A 20,952-nucleotide genomic window follows, 5' to 3' on the forward strand; every position below is an offset into this window, starting at 1 on the left:
TATCAATTGCGGTATTGGTACGTGAACTGAAAGCGTAATTTCTTGGCCCTTAAAAAATGCTAAAGGTAGAGCTATAGTTTGTTCTAGACTTTTAGTTACAGGTTTCATTGGCCCTCAAGAATGCCAAAGGTAGAGCTATCATTTGATTGGTGTTTCAGTTTCCCAAACATCCATGAATAATTCTATGATATTGCATGTTGATTGATGTTAAATTTTGACTGCATCGTTTATAAATCTTGAAAGGTTACCTATGATTTTCTGTAGGGTTGTCGTTGAATCTTGGCATTCTAAATCTCATTTTGATCCCTTTTTTTCCATGATTAGTACCCTCCCAAAGCGTAATTTTTGGGTCAGTCCATCTATATGCGCCATCCATTTGCACAGAAAAACAATCACAACAAACCAGGCACTTGACACACCTTGACATTGGTTTAGCCTCTTGCAACTTTCAATTGAAAGGAATTGCATTCCTACATAACAATCTTTAATCGACAAACCTCAATGGTACAAATTATATATTTTTGCCTGAATAACTACTTTCATACCATATCTAATAGTTTGATTGATTGCCTGTGTAGGTCAATACTTTGCACAAGTCCAAGTACTAATCCCCTTCTATTTGTAACTCATCACCTATTTGGAAAATTTTATTGTTAAAAGGGATATCATCACCTTATTAATGTTTGATTGAGCATTCAAATATTGTATTGCAAAAAATTATCCAACCAAACAAACATATTTTATTGTGAAAATTTTTTCAATGGAACATATAAAGATAGTTAAGGTTTAACTAGGAATGACAAGGGGTGAGAGGAAGTTAAAGGTTCTAAACTTTTTCTTTTTCTTTTTCTTTCTATGGGCATATGTGTAAAATCGCTAAAGCTAATTGTTAGGGTGACTTGAGCTGAAAACAATCAAACATGGGAAAAAACATCCTGTCAACCGCAAACACTTTTTCTTTTCTTTACTTTTCGAGCCAAAATGCAGGGAAATCTGTAAATATAACTTACTAATCAATAGTAATCAACTAGTTGCATAAATGTTGAAATTCTTGAGAAGTAAAATCCATCTCCAAAATCCCAAACTTTACATTCCCATTTCCCATGTTCACAGCAAAACCACCTCAAAATACACCCCACTTTCCAACCCAGCAATTGATTTCATCCTAAATGAAGCAACTCAAGACATTAAACCCTCAAAACCCTCCTGTCCAAACCCTCCAAACCCACAAAAAACTCTAGTAGAAAATGAAGAAAAAAAGGCCCCTTTTAATAGTAGGGTTCAAATATCTCATCCCTGGCCTGAATGGGTGGAGCTGATGGATAAGTTGCTGAAAGGTGGATATTTTGATCAAATTGGACACCCTTTTGATAGAAATGAAATGGGCTCGAAGTTTTTTAATCAGATTAGGACTGCTTGCTTGAATTATGCCCGCGACCGGTTTGATCTTATAAGGTAGCTTTGGTGTTTGATGAAATGCTTAATTGAATCTTTGTGTTGTTTTCTGGAAAGTGTTATTTGCCGTTTCTGATGTTCACTAATTATTGGCACTGATGGTTCAGTGAATTTTATTGTGGTTATTTGGGATGATTGTTTGTTTTTGTAACTATATGGATCATCTGTTTGGAACCTAAATGGTTTGGCTAGTTATATGCTTATTATGCTCTGCGAATGTCTAATTCTTACGTATCATGTCGTAAATTATGTGCAATATTTTATCGCCTTAAATTTCTTCTAATGGAAGGAAGGTTGATTAAATATACTGTGGATTTGTACAAAAACATGCAATACTTTTTCTTTCTTTTATACATAACAATTTAAAATGGAATTCTGGTGGTTAAGACTAGTTAGTTTAGTTCACACCAACATCCAGGTTATAAGCCTGCAAAAACAGAGTAGTATTTCATCCTTGGACATATCTCTTAAAACCACTAAAAGTCTTTGGCCTGTATTTGATGCAACTTTTGCATCACTTGTATGCATCATCTTAATAGCAGAATTTCTTGCTCTTTGAATCTTGTTAAGTGCTGTCCTCAAATTTTTCCTGATCACTTTAATGTTTTTCTCAAGGTGAAAGTTTGGTATTATTTAAAGAGAATAAACACTTTGTTATTGTGATGGACATAAAGATTTAACACACTTAAGGGAAAGTGCTACTTTTTTAACCTGATTGTGACCTTTCAACATACTAGAGCTGAACTTATGGCATTCGTCATGGCAAGCAGAAACTTAGCTTAGCCATCAAACTCATCAAAATTTCATTGGTAGTTATACAGGCAAGGTCAAGGGTCTGGGTGGGGCTAGAATTAGTTGAAGACTTCATGTAATTAGAGTCATCATGCCATTGATAATTCAAACATGGGTTAGCATGATATAATGAATTGTCTGCAAAAATCTCTTCTAGTATGAAACCAGTACCATTTTTTATGTAAACCCTTTGAAAAATTGTACGCAGTCATGTTAGTTCATCTAAAGTTAGTGGCTGCTTAAGATCTTACATCATCTGCGCACTAATTAAAGGATCATACCAGCATGCAAAATAAAAGCTAAAAGCTTTTACTTCGTTGTGCAAGGACATGAGGGTATGTTTTATGTTCCACAAAACAAGTTTCATTCCATATGTTTATCACTATGCAATTTGTACCAGGTTTTTGTCCCAGAAAGATATTCAGATTGTTGCTGGATCTGGATGTCCTACCTTGGACAGAAAAGTTGTGAACTCAGGAAAGCGACTAAGAGCACATGCGGGAACTGATGAAGGAAATGTATGCACTCAAAATAAAATCAGCCTCCTGCGTTTCCATGATAAAATCAGCCTGCTGCATGAAGTTGCATGCATTCACCTGTCTAATGTGGACAGCTTTGTAGGTTTGCAGCTCCTGTGTTTTGAGGGGAAATTGTGAGAGGGCTTTTGTAAAGGCACGTGAGGATGAAGGGGGCAGGACTGTCGACGTCATGCGCTTCTTGTTGACATACGGACTCGATGCTATAATTGGTACTGTAGAGAATAAGCCTTGCCTAAACAAGAAGGTCAAGGAGTCGGTCAGAAAATTGCTGAAAGAAATCACAGAGTTCAGCTCTGAGGAAACTGATACTGAGCAGTCTACAGCTTCAACCTCTGGATGGATTTCATCTACTCAAGGAATCTCAGCTCACCAGGGGCAAGATCAAGTTAATGTAATAATGAAACCCGGCGATTGGAAATGCCCCAAGTAAGTCCCTAGCAAATAGTATCTTATTAAAAACATAGTCCAGCATCTTCTGCACTTGATAAATGATGCGCAAAATTCCCTTCTTCTCTTCTCAGATGCAACTTCCTAAACTTTTCTAGAAATGTTAAGTGCTTGCGTTGTGAGGGATTATTCCAAGAAAGACTACAGAAACTTGGCGAGAACGAAGATCATCTTCCACTAAAGAAAGGAGACTGGATATGTGAGAAGTAAGGAACTATTTTACAAGCCTGCTTCTGGTCAAAGTACTTTATACTTTGTTTAACCATATGCTTTTCTTTGTACTTTCTCCTTCTTATGTGGCTCAATATTTTTACAGGTGCAATTTTTTGAATTTTGCAAAAAATACAAGGTGTTTACAATGTAAAGAGAAGCCATCAGGTCGACAACTCATTCCTGGGGAGTGGGAATGTGAATCGTAAGTTATTTATTTCCAGATAGTTTAATGAAGTTTTATAATTTTGATTTACTGTTGTTCTTATAATTGGATTTCGTTACTTTCCAGGTGTAACTACATAAATTTTAGAAGAAATATGGTATGCTTAAAATGCGATCATAAAAGACCGAAAGCTTCGAATTCTTCATCCTTACCATCTCCATCTGCCAGTGACCATATGCCATATCGTCGTACACGCCCTTATTTTGGGCAAGAGAAGCAATGTGGAGATGAAAAAAGTGATGTAATAAAATTTGTTGAAACTGAAGGCCAACATAGATCAAACTCACTAGATGAGGCTCCAGGATTTGTTGACTTTCCTTTGGTGTGTGGTAAGAGTGACTTGTCCCAGAATGTTCAGAAGCAAGAGAGATGGAGAAAGGAAATGGCTGAGCAGAGCAGAAGTGCTGCAAAGGCAAAGGAAAATGCTGGTGTTTTCAAATCTTCCATCACCCGGGACAGTAGAGAGTTGCTTCAGTTGGATGACGATGAAGAGATGGCTGAGTGGTTTGGACGCAGAAGAGACAACTGAGCAAAACAATGAAGACTTTGTACTGGAAAGTGAAAGAGATTTCGGTCTGAAATCATATGCGCGGACAGGGATCAACCAAAGACATAACTGACAACTACAACGTACACTTGGCCTAGACATTTCCTACTGTTGGTTTGAGTGATCTAGTCTATATAAGAAAGTGAATCTAGAGCACGCAATCAACAAATGCCTATATGCATGATCCTTTATGTAGAGGTGGTTGGAGGTGTATTATTACCTTGCACTCTATTAGCTGATGTCTCATTACTCACAAAAATGGGACAATCTAACATGATTGGGTTGGATCAATCTTCATTGGATGTATGTGGAGTGCAAGAAACTTCATGTGGCATTGATAAATGCCTTGAGAAAAGAAACATAGCGACCTGTGAGCATGCACAAGAAAAAGAACATTATACCTGTTAACTTTTTTCCATCTCAGTAACTTGGATCAGCAGTTACAGTTTTACACTTGGTGCTGAATTCGAAATGTATATCGCAGAAGAACAGTGTAAAGAGTCATACTCAGCTAATCGTGCAGCTGGAGCTGAACTTAGACTCTGACAATGTCGACCTGAGCTGAGAATTTGAGAATTTGACGGAGCTACTAATTATAAAAGATTGCAAGTAAATCTTTTTGTTATTAGCCAATAGCTTGCAAGCAACTTGGTTGAATGAACCCCTAATTTTCACTTGTCTTATAGCTATATCGCATTGTTCTGAGTAGTCGCTTGCAATATGAAAATTGCCAGAGTATCTAAAATGCTCAAGTTTCTTGCCTAGCGAGTAATGACCAACAATTTGCAAGTGGCTTCCATATTATGGACTTCAATCCACAAAATGTACCATAATTGCACAAACCCTAGTGGTCCTAATAGGATTCAGAAATGAATTTATAAATTTATATAGTAGAATTGTAGGATTGTAACGACGGGATTTAGAATTTAACAACTATGCTTTCGAGTAAGGTTTTGACCTTAAAATACAAGTTTTATTAGTTGGTATAGCTGATATAGCTTTGTTTAGCTAGTATATAATATTGGATGGGAGTGTTTTTCAAAAACTAGTTTTTCAAATACAATAAAAATTTTTAAAAAGTACTCTAAAAGGTAATCTAAAAATTAGTTTAAATTTTTTTAAAATTTTAACAAATATCTCAAAATATATTCTAGAAACTCTTCTACTCTTAAATATCCCAAAATATTCTAAAATATAATCTAAAAATTCTGCTACAGCAAAATTTTTTAAAAACACCCTAAAAAACAGCTAATTCAAAGGGAGTCTAAGACCCCATTTGGATTTGACTGTTTTTTACAAATACAAATAAAGATAACTCCTAAAACACTCCAAAATTTTCAATATACCTAATTAAAAAAAAAAAAAGTTCTACCCCCTCTTTCTTCGTTTACCCATCATCCACCACCACCACATACTACCCTCCCTCCCCGGGGCCATTGACTCTATCATGTGTGGATTGGTGATAATCTGTAGTCTACGGGTACGTTTGATTAAATTGAAATCTAAAATCTGAATCTATTAACTTACTTAATTATTAAGTATTAAATCTAATACATTAGAATGTATATCACATTTGAATAATTTATCATTTAATTTTGGGAGTAAGTTTTGTCTAGAAAATTCATTGCTATTTAATTGATTCAAATGTTCAATTTTTTATTATCAAATGGTCCGAATATATTAAGATTTGAATCCATTAAGTGCTAAATTGAATTATCAAACAGGGCTTAAGTCTAATATATCATGTTAAATAACTGGGCATAATTAACCAATTTCTATCGAGTGGAGTGACTTTCCGAACTCATTAGCTAATTTCTGTGGTACTCTGGTTGTGTAGAGAATATAACACTTCGGGCTTTCCTAACTCATCAGCCAATTTCTGCAGTAAGCTCTCCCAAGTCTCATGTCAAGCATCAAATCTGCCCAAAAGAAACAAAAGAATCAAGTACCCATTCAAAAACTTAGCAGGTGATGGCGTAAACCAAATCCTCATTGCTTTTGTATAATTTTAGTTACATTCAGTAAAATTTAGTTGTTGTTTCCAAAGTTTATTTAAGAGGAAAAAAATCCCGCTGGTAGAAGGAAACTCGTTTAAGCCAACCTTCAAACATGGCCAGCTGAGGCGGTGACTTCCTTCTTTAGCCTGGTTTTACAATCCTTGGATCCTCTGTATATTGTAGGTAGTCCATCTCTTTTGCATTCATTCAACCTTCTGGAGGTCTTCCTGAGCATATTCAATATCAGGGTTCCCCTTAGATTTATAGCTTTCATGGAAGAAGATGGAGACTGGAGTACTAATCTTCCAAAGGAACTCCTTGGTGCGATATTGGATAACTTAGTCCACCTCCCTGATTACATCCGCTTTGGGGCTGTTTGCAAGTCCTGGAATTCCGTTGCACTTGATCAAAAACAACTAAGAGTCGCCAGTATCAATAAGCAGCACCCTTTGCTCTTGATTTCCGATTCAGAAAATTCCTCCAACACATATCCTATCCAACGCAACAAGACGTTCATACTATACAGTACTTGCGAGCGTAAAGTTTACAATTATGGTTTCCAAATTCCTATTAAATCTCGCATCGTACGTTCATCTTATGGCTGGCTAGCTATTGAAGGTGAGGATTCGTCAATCGCGCTCGTGAATCTCTTTACTAGAAAGACTATAGATTTACCTGGGATTAGTTCGCAATCTCCCATCTTCGGAGGTGGGGTCCGTAAACTGATTTTGTCTTGTGATCCTTGTTCAACATGTCAGGGGGTTGATTTTGTTGTTGCTGCAGATTACAATGAAAAAGTTGCTTTTGCAAGACCAAACGAAAAGTCCTGTTGGACATAATTTTTCACAAAGGGATGCTATAATGGGCATATCATCCAATGTTCACCAATATACCGCGACGGATGTGAATAACTGCGACTGCGACGCAACTGTGAGAGATGCTATAATGTGCATATCATCTGATATATCGCAATGGATGTGAAACAACTGCGATCACGACGCAACCGCAATCCTCAATGAAGAACCATGTATTGGACTGAAGAAGTTATTGTACGTCATGTTAAGGACATAATTTTTCACAAAGGGATGCTATATCTGCTGCGTGAAAATTTCCTCCTTAATTACTGTTATTGACTATAGTAACTACAAATACTATCAAGATGAATTTGTTACTACTTTTAAAGTTGAACTGGAAACCGAGTATTTCTATAGAGACTTTTGGAATGTTTCGTTGTATCTGGTGGAAGCCACAAACGGAGACTTGTTGCTGGTCATGAAGGTTCCAATGTTTCGTTTTGGTATGGAAATGTCAATCGATATTCACTCTTATAAGCTGGTGAAGAAGACAATGGATTCATCAGGTGATGTATAACTTTAATTTCGTCATTCTAATTAAAGTCTTCTTGGATTCAGCTGGATATTCTACATATGAACTTATCTTAGCCAACGTCTGCAGATTTAATTCTAGAATGATATTTATGGTTACATAGTTTTTGCAAGATCTTCATAGGAAATTATCTTTGATGAACCTACAAAGTAAGTGGCAATAGCCATTTTGAATCACCACCTGGATCTGTAAATTGAACTTGAAATTTCATTGGCTGTGTTTGAGGAGTATTTAACAGTTGATTCCGGAAAAGGGATCATTGAAGATATAGCCTGTGACAAGACAATACACCAAGTAGTTGTAATTGGAGATCACATTAATTAAACAAGAATGTTAAAGACAATTGTATCTCATCCAAGTCTTGGGACATCTTTCTATTCATGTATACCTTGTAAGACAGAAATTTACACCATCGTATGACAGATGGATTATTTTCTTAATCTACTTAATTTTGCTCCTCGGAATATGTGGTATACAAATGGATTATTTTCTCAATGTACAGCTGATTCTTGTGTTTCAAATTCTGTAGTAGTTTGTCAGCGTCTTGCCATCCAACTCCTTGGAGAAAAATCTTCCCATGTAATCAGACAGTGTGAACTGCCTGTAAACAGCTGGTTTTTCAGCAGATACAAGTTCAGGAAAAGGTCCACACAGCTGATCACTAATGCTTGGCTTCAGAAAAACAGCAACAGATACACGAGCATCTCGGAGAGGGTTTGCCAACACTCTGTGCTCCACGCTTATGTATTGATCATTCGACATTATCTGCAAAACAGAATTTTCATGTATCGCAAACAGAAAAACGTGTGGAGGCTTTCATAATGTGGTTCCCTTAAACGTGAGGCCTGAGTTAAAAATGAAACAAATCCTTCCCAAGTCACTGGTTAAGCACGAAACGCATCATTTCCAGATCATGTTCGGGCATGAAAAGAAAAGCATTATCAGTGCCATAAATGAGGATCCAGATCAATTCAAGAAGTTTCTTAGCAGGGACATCACAAATCAAAACTGAACAAATGGCCAAAATTGCATTACCTAAAGAAATAGAGCGCAAAGGAGACTAAAACATAACATACATCTAGTTTCTTTGTTGACTTCAATCTTGAACTGAGGCTCCCAAAGGTCAAATTGCCAGCCCCAATTCAAAAAATATGTGAAATATGTGATGGAGAGTTCAAGATACCCCACCGAACACTGCTTTTCCTCCCTCAGCATACCAAGCATTCCAAAAAGATGCCTGATATTTCCACCTTTAAATTGCTTATAGATCTCATGCAAATATTCAAATAGGAACATTTAAGGCTTCAGTTGTGGTAATAACTTCTCAAAATAGGAAAAGTAAAAATTTGTTAAATTTGTTGGGTGTATCTCAACCATGGATATCATCAAACTATCTGCTTAATTCGTAATATCCAGTGTACATGTCACGTTCTTAGACTATGCAATAGTAAGCCTCATGCAGTATATTTGCTCCATTGATCAATTGCAATCCTACTTTCTTCACTCGGCTACTAATAATTCGTGCAAATATTTTATTACAACCCTAACTCATGTAAGAGAGATATTTCATCCTAGAAGCGTTTCCAGGAACTTTGTTTCACAAACGAAGATTTCAATAAGCAGGGATTTTTGGTCGAAAGTCTCGCACTTAATAATAAAATTGTATAATTGTGCTGTATTACATGAACTTTTGATAATAGAGGTACTCAAGTTTCAAAGTCCAAAGTATGTAGGTTTGAGATTTCGCAGTGTGAATCAGTACTTGGGCTAAAAGAATCTCGCTGATGCATAAAATTTTGGACAGGCAATATAGCTAACTTAACTTCTACTTATACCTGGAAAAGATCCCCAATATTGAACAAAATAGCACCCTTCACAGGCTCCACATCAACCCACCCCTCCCCAATTTTGACTTGCAACCCCGGCACCTCATTTTGCACCAGCATAGTCAGCAGCCTCAGGTCAGTATGTGATGTCAACCCATCAGTCAATTCCGGCTGTGGGCAATATGGATAGTAATGGGCAGCCATAACCCTCCCACCTGAAATCTCCCACAACTTATTATTACTCTTTTCCAATCCCAAACCTTCAAACAAAATTCCCATAATTTCCTCAGATATTTTCACCACTTCTTTATCCCACTCCACCACCACCTCCCGGCACATGACTGGGACATTTTCCCATTTTGGTGGTCTAGGAGATAAGTTCATCTGGAAGGTGTCGCGCCAGCTGGCGGCTTCTGATCGATAGAGATCAAAGTTTGTCAAGTAGGCTGCCCCACGTGACATATCCCTCGAATAATACCCCTTTTTTACATTTTCTGGCAGCTCAAAAAAATCTTGCATTGAGCTCAAGATTTTGGTGATTGATGACAATGAGACTGAGTGGTTGATGATTTGGAAGAAGCCTAGTGAAGAAGAGGCTCGGCGGACTTGGTCAACAAGGGTTGAGCGGGGTGAGAAGAAATCTATAACGGGGATGGTAGGTATCAGGCCAGGTGTGCAATTTGGATCAGCCTTTCTGGTTGGGGAAGGTTTCTGGTTTGGTTTGGGTGGGTAGGGATGAATGAAGAAGGAAGGGATGCTTTCTAGGCCACGATCAACAAGGCCTTTGACTCCGATTTTAGACTCATCAAAGTGTTTGATTTCTTGAAGACGGGTGTTTCGGTTAGTCATGTCAGATTGAGGAGGAGGGTTGGCAGCTGTGGTCTCCATTCGGGTTTTGAGCGTTTAGGAATCAGGGCAGTGGATTTTTCTCCTTTTACATTCAAGCAAGGGTACAGGTAGGGGTTTGAGTGTGTTATCACAGAGATCAGAAGGAGAAGAATAGAGGTATTTGGTGGTCTGGAGAATAAAAATGGTAGGGGAGGGGAAGCATTGTACATAAGGTAGACGAAGAAATCAGGCAGAACAGGAGCCCCAAAAAAAAAAAAAAAAAAAAAAATCTAGAGTGGTTGAATTGAACATGGAGCAAATATAATAATGCTTCAACTATTTTATTTGTTTAATAATTTATTCTCAAACAACACATAAAGCTACTTTATAATGTGCACATATTTGTGAGATGCTATACTCTTGTTCATATTGTCATTTCTTATCAAAAAATTTTTAATTTTTCTATGAACACATTTCTCACCTACTTTTTTATCTCTTAGCGCCCTTCAAAAAAAAGCTATCTAAACGAACAAAAATTAAGAAAGAAAAAGCACAAAAATGCAAGCTTAAACTTTAAAGTTTATACCTGAAGATTATCCCCAATGTTAAACACAATTGCGCCATCTACAGGCACCACGTCCACCCAATCTTCTCCCACTTTGACCTGCAACCCGGGCACTTCATTCTGCACCAGCACGGTCAGCAGCCCCGGATCAGTATGTGACGTCAGCCCAGCCGTCAATTCCGCCTGAGGGCAGTACGGGTAGTAATGGGCAGCCATAACTCTCCCATCTGACAATTCCTTCAATTTATCCTTCTTGTCCAGTCCCAACCCTTCAGATAAGATTTCCAAAACTTCCTCGGATATTTTCACCACCTCTTTGTCCCATCCCGCCACTGCCTCCCGGCAGCTGAACGGCACGTTCTCCCATTTCGGCGGGTTTGGGGCCAAGCCCATCTGGAAGGTGTCCCTCCAGCTGGCGGCCTTTGATTGGTAGAGATCGAAATTTGTGGAATAAGCCGCCCCACGTGACATATCCCGGGTATAATACTCCATTTTTTCATCTTCCGGCAGCTCGTAAAACTCTTGAATTGAACCCAAGATTTTCTTGATTGAGGCAACTGGGACGGAGTGGTTGATGATTTGGAAGAACCCCAGTGTAGAAGATGCTCGCCGGATTTCGTCAACGATCGTCGACCTGGAAGAGGAGAAGTCTATGACGGGGATGGTGGGCTTCGTGCCGGGTCTGTTATTCGGGTCTTTCGGGTTTAGTTCGGCTGGCTTGGGGTGGATGAAGAAGGAGGGAATGGCGGGTAGGCCGCGGTCAACCAGGCCTTTGACTCCGATTTTGGATTCATCGAATTGCTTGATTTCTTGGAGACGCGTACTTTGGGTGGTCGGGTCGGGTTGAGGCGGTGGAGGGTTGGCGGTTGTGGTTGCCATGACTTTGAGATGGTGGCGGGTTTTTAGCCGTTTAGATTCGGATACGGGTATGGATAGGGGTTTGAGGGCCCTTTGCTTTAGATATGGAAATTAGAGTGGGGACTTGGAGGAGGTGTAATTTGGAAAATGAAAATGGTAAGAGAGAGGAAACATTGTAGACAAGGTGGACCGGAAAATTTTAAAAATATAGGGAATGGAGCAGTTGAATTGCGTGGAGCAGTTGAATTGGGTAAAAAATTCTAAGAATATTCTTGTCTGTCAGTCAACTCTTTTGTCTCTTATCACAATTGTATTGCCAGCAAAGGTGTGGCATTTGTATTTTCTGTCTCTAACAAGAAACAGAAGCCACTTGTTTAGGTCCTTTGCTTTTAGGAGGTTTGTTCAACACTTCTAATCAATCTTATGTAAGTTGCTTGCATCTACACTCCACAATTTGGTTTCAAGCACTAAGATTCATATTGGCAATAGATAAACAATATGTGGTTCTAATCTAGTCTATTCTAAAGTTTTTCTTTATCTCGAGTCGAGTTTAAGCAATACGTTAATTAGGATCGACTCTGACTCGATTATACTCCTAGTTTAAATCCTTTAGGAGATTTATTTAACACTCGCTAGTCTAATCTTATGTAACTTGCTTGCATCTACACTCCACAATTGGCTTTATAGCATTACTTTTATTCTTTGAAGTATTTGAACTTGCTGCCCTTTTTTTTCCCTCTTTCCAAGTTCCAACTTGATCTTATTACAGTGGATGGAATAGTAACAAACTTGTCTTCTTTATGCTTCTTGTTTGAACATCAATATCCTTATCCCTTTTCCCCTTAGCAGTAGTTAGTTTGCTGTATATCAAGCATTCAGCAAGGAACCTCTACTTTACTAATGGTACATTCATCTTGTGGTCTAAATGCAACACCTGCCAAATTTTGCTATGACTATTGTTCTAATTCAAATCGTGAACTATTGGCCTATTAGGAAAGAATTTGACAGATAACCTCACAATGAAAAGCTAAGATGTCATATCAAATGCTACAATCTTGAATTTCTATACTATTGATGGATGGGAAGGAAAACCAAGAAGCAAAGCAAAAGCATTCGAATGGGATATTTGTTTTCTTGTGTTATTCCCCGTCATCCCAAACTGTGCAAATAAGTAAAGAAAAAGATAATCTGCAAATATCTCTATTTTTTTAGTGTAATAAATCTTCTCTATGTGTTTCACTATTATGCCCGTTTGAATTGCTATTTTCTGAAGTTTTTTTATTGAAAAATATATTGTAGTGATTTAATATACATAAAGTAAAAATAGTGACTGAAAAATGTGTTCCCAAAAAATGTAAACATTTTTTGAAAAAAAATTACTATCCAAATAAAGTGAAAAAAGCTTACATGAGCTATTCTAAACTTATTAATGATACGTGTATTATTTTCTCTATATATTTCCATGTGGCATATGACCAAAATTTTTGACATGATAAAGATAAACTCTTTTTTCGGTTACGTATGGTTACATACAAAGATAAACTCTATGAAGAATTGAAGCCGACATTTGGGCTTGTTTGGCAAATGAGTTTTTGTCCAAATTTGTTTCCTACCAATTTTATAACAACTTTATCAACGATAATTTTAAAAAATTTTTAAAATTTTTAAACTACACACTTTAAAATACTAAAAAACACACAAAAACATTTTCCTTTATTCTTTTCTTCTTCTTTTTCCCCCACTTCAACCCATCACCACCTCCGCCGCCAGCAACCACTGGCCGGCATCTCCCTCTTCCCTCTCCTCTCCTCCTTCCCGCCACCTTTTTTTCCCCCTTTTTCCTTACTCTGCCACCTCTTTTCCCCTCCCCCCGCTCGATCGGGGGAAGAGGGAGGGGGGAAGAGAAATGGCGGGGGAGAAGGGAGGGGAGGGGAAAGGAGGAGAGGGAGAGGGAGAAGAGAAAGAAAGAGAAAAGAAAGCAAAAAAAAAAAAGTTTTTGCTGCTACAACTTCTAGCTCGGGGGAGGGGGAAGGGAGAAGAAGAAGAAGAGAGGAAAGAAAAGAAAAAAGAAAAAGAAAGAGAAAGAGAAAGAAAGAAAAAAAAAAAGTTTTCCATCTTAAAAATTTTCCTACAACTTCTACCATAAGTACAATAAAATTTTAAACAAATATCAAAAAAAACTTATTTATCAAACGGGGCAATGTAGAGTTAAGCATTTTATGACTCATTCATGTTTCCATTACTTGACTTAGCTCACTTTTAAACAAAGGGTTAATCATAAGAAGTCCCCTTGAGGTTTGGTATATTTTGCATTTTACCTCTAACATATTATTTTTCTTACTTTATCCCCTCCATCAATCCATCAATCCACCTCAGTAAGTAGACGAAAATAACACCCATTTTAGTAGTTAAAATTTTTGATGGAAATGGCACTCTTCATGTTCTATAAAGAAATGATCCCCATGAGTTTTCTAATATGTTTTCAACATTCATCACATAAAAAATTTTCTCTCCCTCATCTGCAACATTTGTAACCAAAACAAAAAAAAAATGTCCCAAGCTTTTTCAAACCCATTCCCTTGCTCTTGCTCTAGATGTTGTCCATCACATCATATAGAAGAACCAGTCCAAGAAACCTGTGAATATGGTAAAATAGCACAATTGAAAAGATTTTAGACATTGAAAAGCTTTGGAAATAGATTTCTTGGATATTCAAATTATAAGGTTTGACTTTTATGATAAACTAATTATTTTTTATACTTTTTAGAAAAATAATTTAAAATATAATTTTTTTTAATTTAGAATCATCATGTACGTAATTATTTCAAATGAATAGACTCAAAACTTTAAGCAAAGGTAGAGAGAAAAGTGCTATATCCGGCCCGAACATCGGTGCATTTATATTTGTTCATTTTTTTCAGGGATATCATTGTCCTTTTGGTATTAATTATCAGCAGGTTGCCAAATGTTTATGTGCTATATTCAACCTGAACCTCTGTATATTTATGGTTTTATGTTTGTCCATTAGTTTTTGGGGATATTATTGTCCTTTTGAGGATAACTATCAGAACCATTGCTACATATTTGCTTTGACTAGCAGACGGGGGGATAAAATGCGAAAAGTAAAATATTAGGAGCTGAACTGTTGCAAAACGCACACTGTACCTCACGACTTCTCGTGATGAACCCTTTTAAACAAACAACAACAGCAACATTAAATTCAGTCATTATCACTTTCCAAATATCTTCCTTTGCCCAGCCTCCCTCATCTCTCTCTCCAAAGTACAAACCTTCCCCACTTTCCAAACCCACCACCTAATATTAAATTCCTCCCTTCTCTGCAGGGGTTAACCCTGCATTTTTGGTCAAATCTAGAAAATTTTGCTTTGGGACTAAAGAACCCACCTGGTTTTGCCTTCTCAATGCAGCACGAAATGGGGCCAGAAGGATCATCAAAAGTTGTTGGTGAGCTTTAAAACCCTCAATGTTTTTGTAATTTACTCCTTTATTTCTTGATAAAGTTAAAATTTGTCTTCTGGGCTTGTGGAAAAGTGTAGATTTTTGGTAATTCTTGGTATTTTTTTTTGAGGTACTTTGATGTTGTATTCTAACTTCTGCATTTTGTGTTAATGTCCTTGCACTTCGGGTTCCTGGAGTTAAGATCTTTTTTTTTTTGTGGTTTTGCCTATTTTTTTGAGTTTGGGGAATTGATTCATTTGATATGCCGGAATTAGTGTTAAAGTTGAAGTCTTTACCTATCGAAGTCCTTGTTCAAGGTTTCATTTTGTCGCTTATGTAAGACAGGAAAATGATTCTCCAATCACTTTCGAATTGGTTGATTTATATCGTTAGTAGTTCAACTATGCTCTAGATTTTTGGATTTCTAAGTTATGAATGACTTTCTATTGAACAGAAACGGTTGACAATTATTTGAACTTTAGCATTAAAGAGTGAGGATACAAACTAGATGTGGTGAGAAATGGTAAGAGTGAAAGCAAAAAAGGACAATCTTTTCCTTGTTAGGGTAACTTGGACAAAATGAAATCAGTTTTGTGGTTGTGTTGGCACGTATTTTGTCCCACCTTTTGGTCTCCCTATTTTCTGCATTGCAATAATTTCAACTATAACTACTACTAGACTGGGAGGTAAGCTAAATTAAGCACATTTTTTGTTCAATTATTGTTTTTTTGTTTTTGGGTTATGGCCTGGGGGCGCATTTGATTGGGGGTCAAGATTGACATGTCAGAGCTCATAATGGATTTAGGTAGCTATAGCTTTTGAAGGTTATTGTGTTATGAAAGTACTTACACTTAGGTTGGTGATTTATGGATGGACAGGAGGTACTAGAACAAATGTGATACAATTTGTTTCAAGTGAAAGTGCTATGTTATAACTGTGTTCTTAAAATTATCTTCTCGATTGTTTAAAATCTTGGAAATTGCTTAAACTTGTATGTCTTGTAGTTAAGATAGGTCTCAGCTTGAGAAGAGTTATTTCTCTAACTCCACCTGATAGTCGATTTTGCTCTCATACAATTGTATGTGCTAGTGAGAAAATAGTTCCACCCTGGAACTTAGGTGTGAATTGTATGGAAAACCTATGCACTTCAGATTAACTATTTTCTAGTATCCATAAGATTATCACTAATTGTGCAAATTTCTTGGCATTGTCAAAGTGGAAGAAATGTTATGATGGAAGGATGCGATAATAAGTATGTTGTACGTTTTGATGGAGTATATGTTGTTTAACCAGTAAACATTTTGAAATTTCTCTCAGCTTCAAGGTTGGCAGATGTTGTTAACTTCAAAAAAAGGCTTTCGTGTAATTGAAGTGGAATAGACTTGAAGTTATTCTTATCTTTTGGGATTTTATTACCTATGTTTATGTCAGATATTTAATGGGAAAAAACCATGGCATAATACTTTGGATATAAGTAGGAGAGCTGAGATACCACACTATCCTCTTTTAACGTTTTAGTGTAATAGTTAGGTTGGTTGTAGAGATTCAGTTAATATTAATGTGAGAGGTGTTAATTTTGATGATACAATGGGATTTATGGGAGTGTTCTACTTTGGATAAGTAATCATAGTAATTTTGTTAGATACTAATCCTCATCCTCCTCCTTCTTTTCCTGTGTTTTGGTTTCAACCTTGGTTTACATCCTTTTACTTCCTGCAAACCACCTGGTCTTTCTTCTGAATTTGCATGTCCTTGTGTTGTTGACTTCTTTACATTATGACACGCAGGTGACAATAAACTCTTATATTTGGATTGGAACTCTTCCTATCAAAAGTTGTGAGAAAAGTGAAGTTGTCAGGATAAAGTTGTTTAACTGTGTTTGTATCTTCTTAGCACAAGTGTTGGATCACCTTTAGTATGCCTTTTTTACTTATGGATATCTGACACTTTGACATTTTGTTTCCCATTATTTGTATTTAAATGGACTTGTATATTACTGAGTAATCTTATCTTGATTCTCACGCTTAAAACTTTATTGTTCTCGGTGGGTAGTTCATATAATGTCATGATTCAATTGCATTTTAACAGACGAGACTGTTAACCTGCAAAGTTCATTTATAAGCTGTTAAACTAGAAAGATCATAATTCTTTTCCATTTAAGAGAAAAAACTGTTAAGCTTTGAGTATCACTTGTATACCGTTAGACTAGAAAATTTTCTCTCTCCTCTAACAGGAAAAGGATTGAGACAGTGCCTTTCTTTATTGGACTTTTGATGTAGAATAAGTTAAAATGTCTGAACAGCTCTCTGACAAATGCTGGAAAAATGGAAGCTGCCTTTTGCAGTGAAAATGATTTGCTTGCGCCTTCTTTGCATATGAAGATGGGCTTGTTCTTGGTTGATTATTTTAGCTGATTATAGACTTTGATTTTGGATAATCAGTTTTTATGATGTCCTCATTAGCTTTTGTATTCAGATTATAGATTTTTTAATAACCGAAAAAGCAAAAATCTATATTCAACCAAAGAGTAGCTTTTCCTAGTTCTAATTATTCTCTATAATTACTTTTCATAATCAGATTTTGTAAAATCTACAGCAAATGAGAACAAGGCCGATGTCTCCTTGTATTTCTGTGCTACTATATGCTTATATAGATCAAAATTCACCTGAAACATATTGCTCTCACTATTTGCGAAATTTATTTTAGCAAGTTTATGCAGGGTTTGGTTTTCTATATATTGCTCAAAATTTTCATGGATATCTAAACTGAATTTGCTTTAATTTCCAGTCCCGAGAAACTTTAGATTATTAGAAGAGCTAGAGAGAGGTGAAAAGGGAATAGGAGATGGAACTGTCAGCTATGGAATGGACGACGCTGATGATGTGTACATGCAGTCATGGACTGGAACTATCATTGGTCCTCCTAATGTGGGTTTTCCTTTTACCTCTCATGTGGTTGACTTTGTGCATTTTTCTGAAATGTTTATATACTATGGATGCATTTACAATAAGTCAATTACTTGGAATTTCATCTCCTTGTATTATTGCTTTGTTGTTGTTGGCTTCTTTTTCGATAGCAGTAGTCATTTCTGGATCACAATTGGAGATCTAAATATATGTTTAGTCTCTTTTTTTCAGTGAAATGATAGAACTAAGTTTCTTTTGACTAGTGAAATTGAAATTGAACTTGTATTGCAAATGAGAACAAGAAGATATACATGAATTGCGTTAGCTTTTACATGTATAACTTCAATAACTTTGAAGATTTAAGCCTTAGACTGAGAAGAAGATTCTTATGCCTCAACAATGAAATGGAAGAGAAAAAGGTACAATTCATGTAGAATGTGTTCATTTAAAGAGATAAATATAGAAGCCGGATGAATTAAATATTTAGGCTGGGAAATAATCGGCTTACTAGCAAAATAACCATGTTTTCCTGATGAGATGAAGTTATTGAACATCTTATTTTGAACTCAAAGAGTATGCTACTGCATAAATGTTATGTTGTGAATGATTAAAGAATCTTAGATATTTTTTACTTCAATCTAGCATATATGGGTACATCTTGCTGATTTTTCTCCATAGTAGACCTAATTCTGCTCTTGTAAATCAGTAGACTATAATTCTAAATGACCAAGCTTTATTCTTTTGTGTCACTTTTCTTGTTGGCATAGTCTTAACAGCTCGTCTGTCTGTTGGATTCCATACGATATTTGCCTTTTTAGCATAATCACTCAGAACTGTTTACTTGAAACACAGAGGATCTTTTACATGTTACATCATGCAATTCAGCTATAATTATGTAATTACTTGGTTTGAAAAGAAACTCTGGTATCTCGTGTGAGGTAAGATATTAATTGTCTAAAAAGCGTAGGCTTATGTTTTCCTACAAATATGAGCTTGGGTCAGTTTAAGCATGAAAAGTTTATGCATAAAAGTTAATGTAATTACATTTGATGATTTTCGTGTCTCAATTTCCTTGATGCTAAAAGAGTTGAAGCTATTATCTCAACCTGTAACTCACGTGTTTCTAATTTTGATCTTTCCTGTTTGGTTATTGATAAATAAAATCTACTGAACTGTGTGTGTGTGTCTATACAAACACTCGCACACACACAACAAATAAATCATTAGTTGCTGGATTTGTTTCTTTGATAAAAACAAGGACATAATTGACAAAGAAGTAGGAATAGGATGTTGCTTGTTATTTGAACAAAAATTTATTACTCTACAAAATTTTGTTATCCAGTTTGTCCTAGTAAAGAAGGAAATTCTTTGTTTTCCAGTGTTTTAGAACATTATTAACAGATTAGGTCTTTAAAAGTTTCTTTTTGCTGACAAGAAACTAATAGAAACTCCCATCCTAGAGCCTGGAGTGTTACATGTCAAGATAAAGTATGCGAAAAGGATAATCCTTCCTTCTGGAGAGGACCCTTTGTTGGGTATATTATGAGAAGTTTAGTTCTTGGTAGGACTAGGACTTTTGTCAGTTATGTCTAGGCTTGTGTTTTTCTTCCTTCTTTCCAATCTGTTCCTCTCGCTCTCTCCTTCTTGTCACTCTCTCTTTCTTATTTGCACATGCACGTATCTAGAAAAACACGAGAAAAAATAGAGATGCTTGTAGTGCTAAGGCTATGAACTACATGGTACTGCTTTTGAGTTTACTTTAGCCATTTCATGTAAATAATTAATTCTAAACACAATCAATGTGAGCATATTAGTGTGGCTTTTTTTTTTTTTTTTTGGAAAAGTGAACGAAATCAGCAATTTGTCTTTCCATGCAAAAGGACTTTGGGTCTAGTTATTATTTCCTCCCAACATGGGATTTTCAATCCATACTGTTGCTCTTTCTCCTTCCATTCGCACTTTGTACATCCTCTCTGTCCCTTTCTAAGAAAGGATGCATGACGACCTCTAGCATATGAAAGGGAAGAGAATGTGTTTTTACTGACATGATGTGCCTGTTGCCAGTCTGTACATGAAGGGCGTATCTACCAGTTGAAGTTATTCTGTGGGAAGGAGTATCCAGATGAGCCACCTAGTGTGAGGTTCCAGACCCGGATAAACATGAACTGTGTTAATCAGGAAAGTGGGGTGGTAGGTCTTATTCTTGAGGTCAAGTCTGGTTCTTTGCTTTGTAATCACATGCCAGGATTGACTTTATGGTTGATGTAATTATCAGGTTGAACCAAGTCTGTTTCCCATGCTTGCTGATTGGAAAAGGGAGTACACAATGGAGGATATACTAATTCAATTAAAGAAAGAAATGATGTCCCCTCAGAATCGAAAACTGGCTCAGCCTCCTGAAGGTTTTTCCTCCCATTAATTTCTCATCTCTTTATGTCGGTCGATCAACTTCAGTCTATCATTTTAGGCCTTGTTACAAAAACATCAAATGCCTCTTAGAGTAATTATGCTCATGCCATACTTTATGTTACAAATTCTCTAATTTCGTGCAGTGAAGTCACTCTCGTTTTTGCTGCTCGAGAAGATTATATTATAGTGTTCTTTTTTGTGTTCTGATAGGCTTAACTTTAACTGAGAGAATGTTCGTTTTTCAGGCAATGAGGAAGGAAGAGTGGAACAAAAGGGGCTAGTGCTGAGGTGTTGTATTCTCTAATTAGAATGAGCACAATGATGTATATATATTAGTAGAATTAGGTATCCAACTGCAACATGAAGCATGTCAATCTATATATTTGTACTTCTATAAGCATGATCCTATCAACTATCCCATCTTGAACATGGTGGCAGTTTTATGATTAATCCCTTATGTCTTAATTTTCTGAATAAACTCAATCAGATGAGTTGTCATTTA

The 20,952-nt window shown here is 36.4% G+C and overlaps 3 protein-coding genes across 4 annotated transcripts; 2 read left to right on the forward strand and 1 right to left on the reverse strand.

Moving 5' to 3' along the window:
* The first annotated feature begins 898 nt into the window (after window positions 1-898).
* LOC113716507 (uncharacterized) lies at window positions 899-4,688 on the forward strand. Its single transcript, XM_027240875.2, has 6 exons — window positions 899-1,455; window positions 2,648-2,765; window positions 2,869-3,212; window positions 3,308-3,439; window positions 3,550-3,648; window positions 3,736-4,688. Exons 1-6 carry the CDS (start codon window positions 1,040-1,042, stop codon window positions 4,196-4,198), a joined length of 1,572 nt encoding a protein of 523 aa, XP_027096676.1. The 5' UTR covers window positions 899-1,039; the 3' UTR covers window positions 4,199-4,688.
* A 3,206-nt stretch (window positions 4,689-7,894) lies between these two features.
* Window positions 7,895-11,849, reverse strand: LOC113716508 (1-aminocyclopropane-1-carboxylate oxidase homolog 3-like). 2 transcript variants are annotated; one of them, XM_027240877.2, is made up of 2 exons: window positions 10,840-11,849; window positions 7,895-8,364 (listed from the first exon to the last, which is right to left on the reverse strand). In XM_027240877.2, the coding sequence occupies exons 1-2, from the start codon at window positions 11,695-11,697 to the stop codon at window positions 8,116-8,118; spliced, it is 1,107 nt and encodes a 368-aa protein (XP_027096678.1). In that variant the 5' UTR covers window positions 11,698-11,849; the 3' UTR covers window positions 7,895-8,115. The 2 variants fall into 2 exon arrangements, with proteins under 2 accessions (XP_027096678.1, XP_027096677.1); XM_027240876.2 differs by lacking the exon at window positions 10,840-11,849 and adding an exon at window positions 9,435-10,445.
* Window positions 11,850-14,904: 3,055 nt separating this feature from the next.
* On the forward strand, window positions 14,905-20,952 carry LOC113716510 (ubiquitin-conjugating enzyme E2 variant 1A-like). The gene is made up of 5 exons (XM_027240879.2): window positions 14,905-15,141; window positions 17,923-18,062; window positions 20,106-20,231; window positions 20,317-20,443; window positions 20,696-20,952. Exons 1-5 carry the CDS (start codon window positions 15,099-15,101, stop codon window positions 20,752-20,754), a joined length of 495 nt encoding a protein of 164 aa, XP_027096680.1. The 5' UTR covers window positions 14,905-15,098; the 3' UTR covers window positions 20,755-20,952.

Source organism: Coffea arabica, chromosome 11c (assembly GCF_036785885.1).
Source record: "Coffea arabica cultivar ET-39 chromosome 11c, Coffea Arabica ET-39 HiFi, whole genome shotgun sequence".
NCBI lineage: Eukaryota > Viridiplantae > Streptophyta > Magnoliopsida > Gentianales > Rubiaceae > Coffea > Coffea arabica.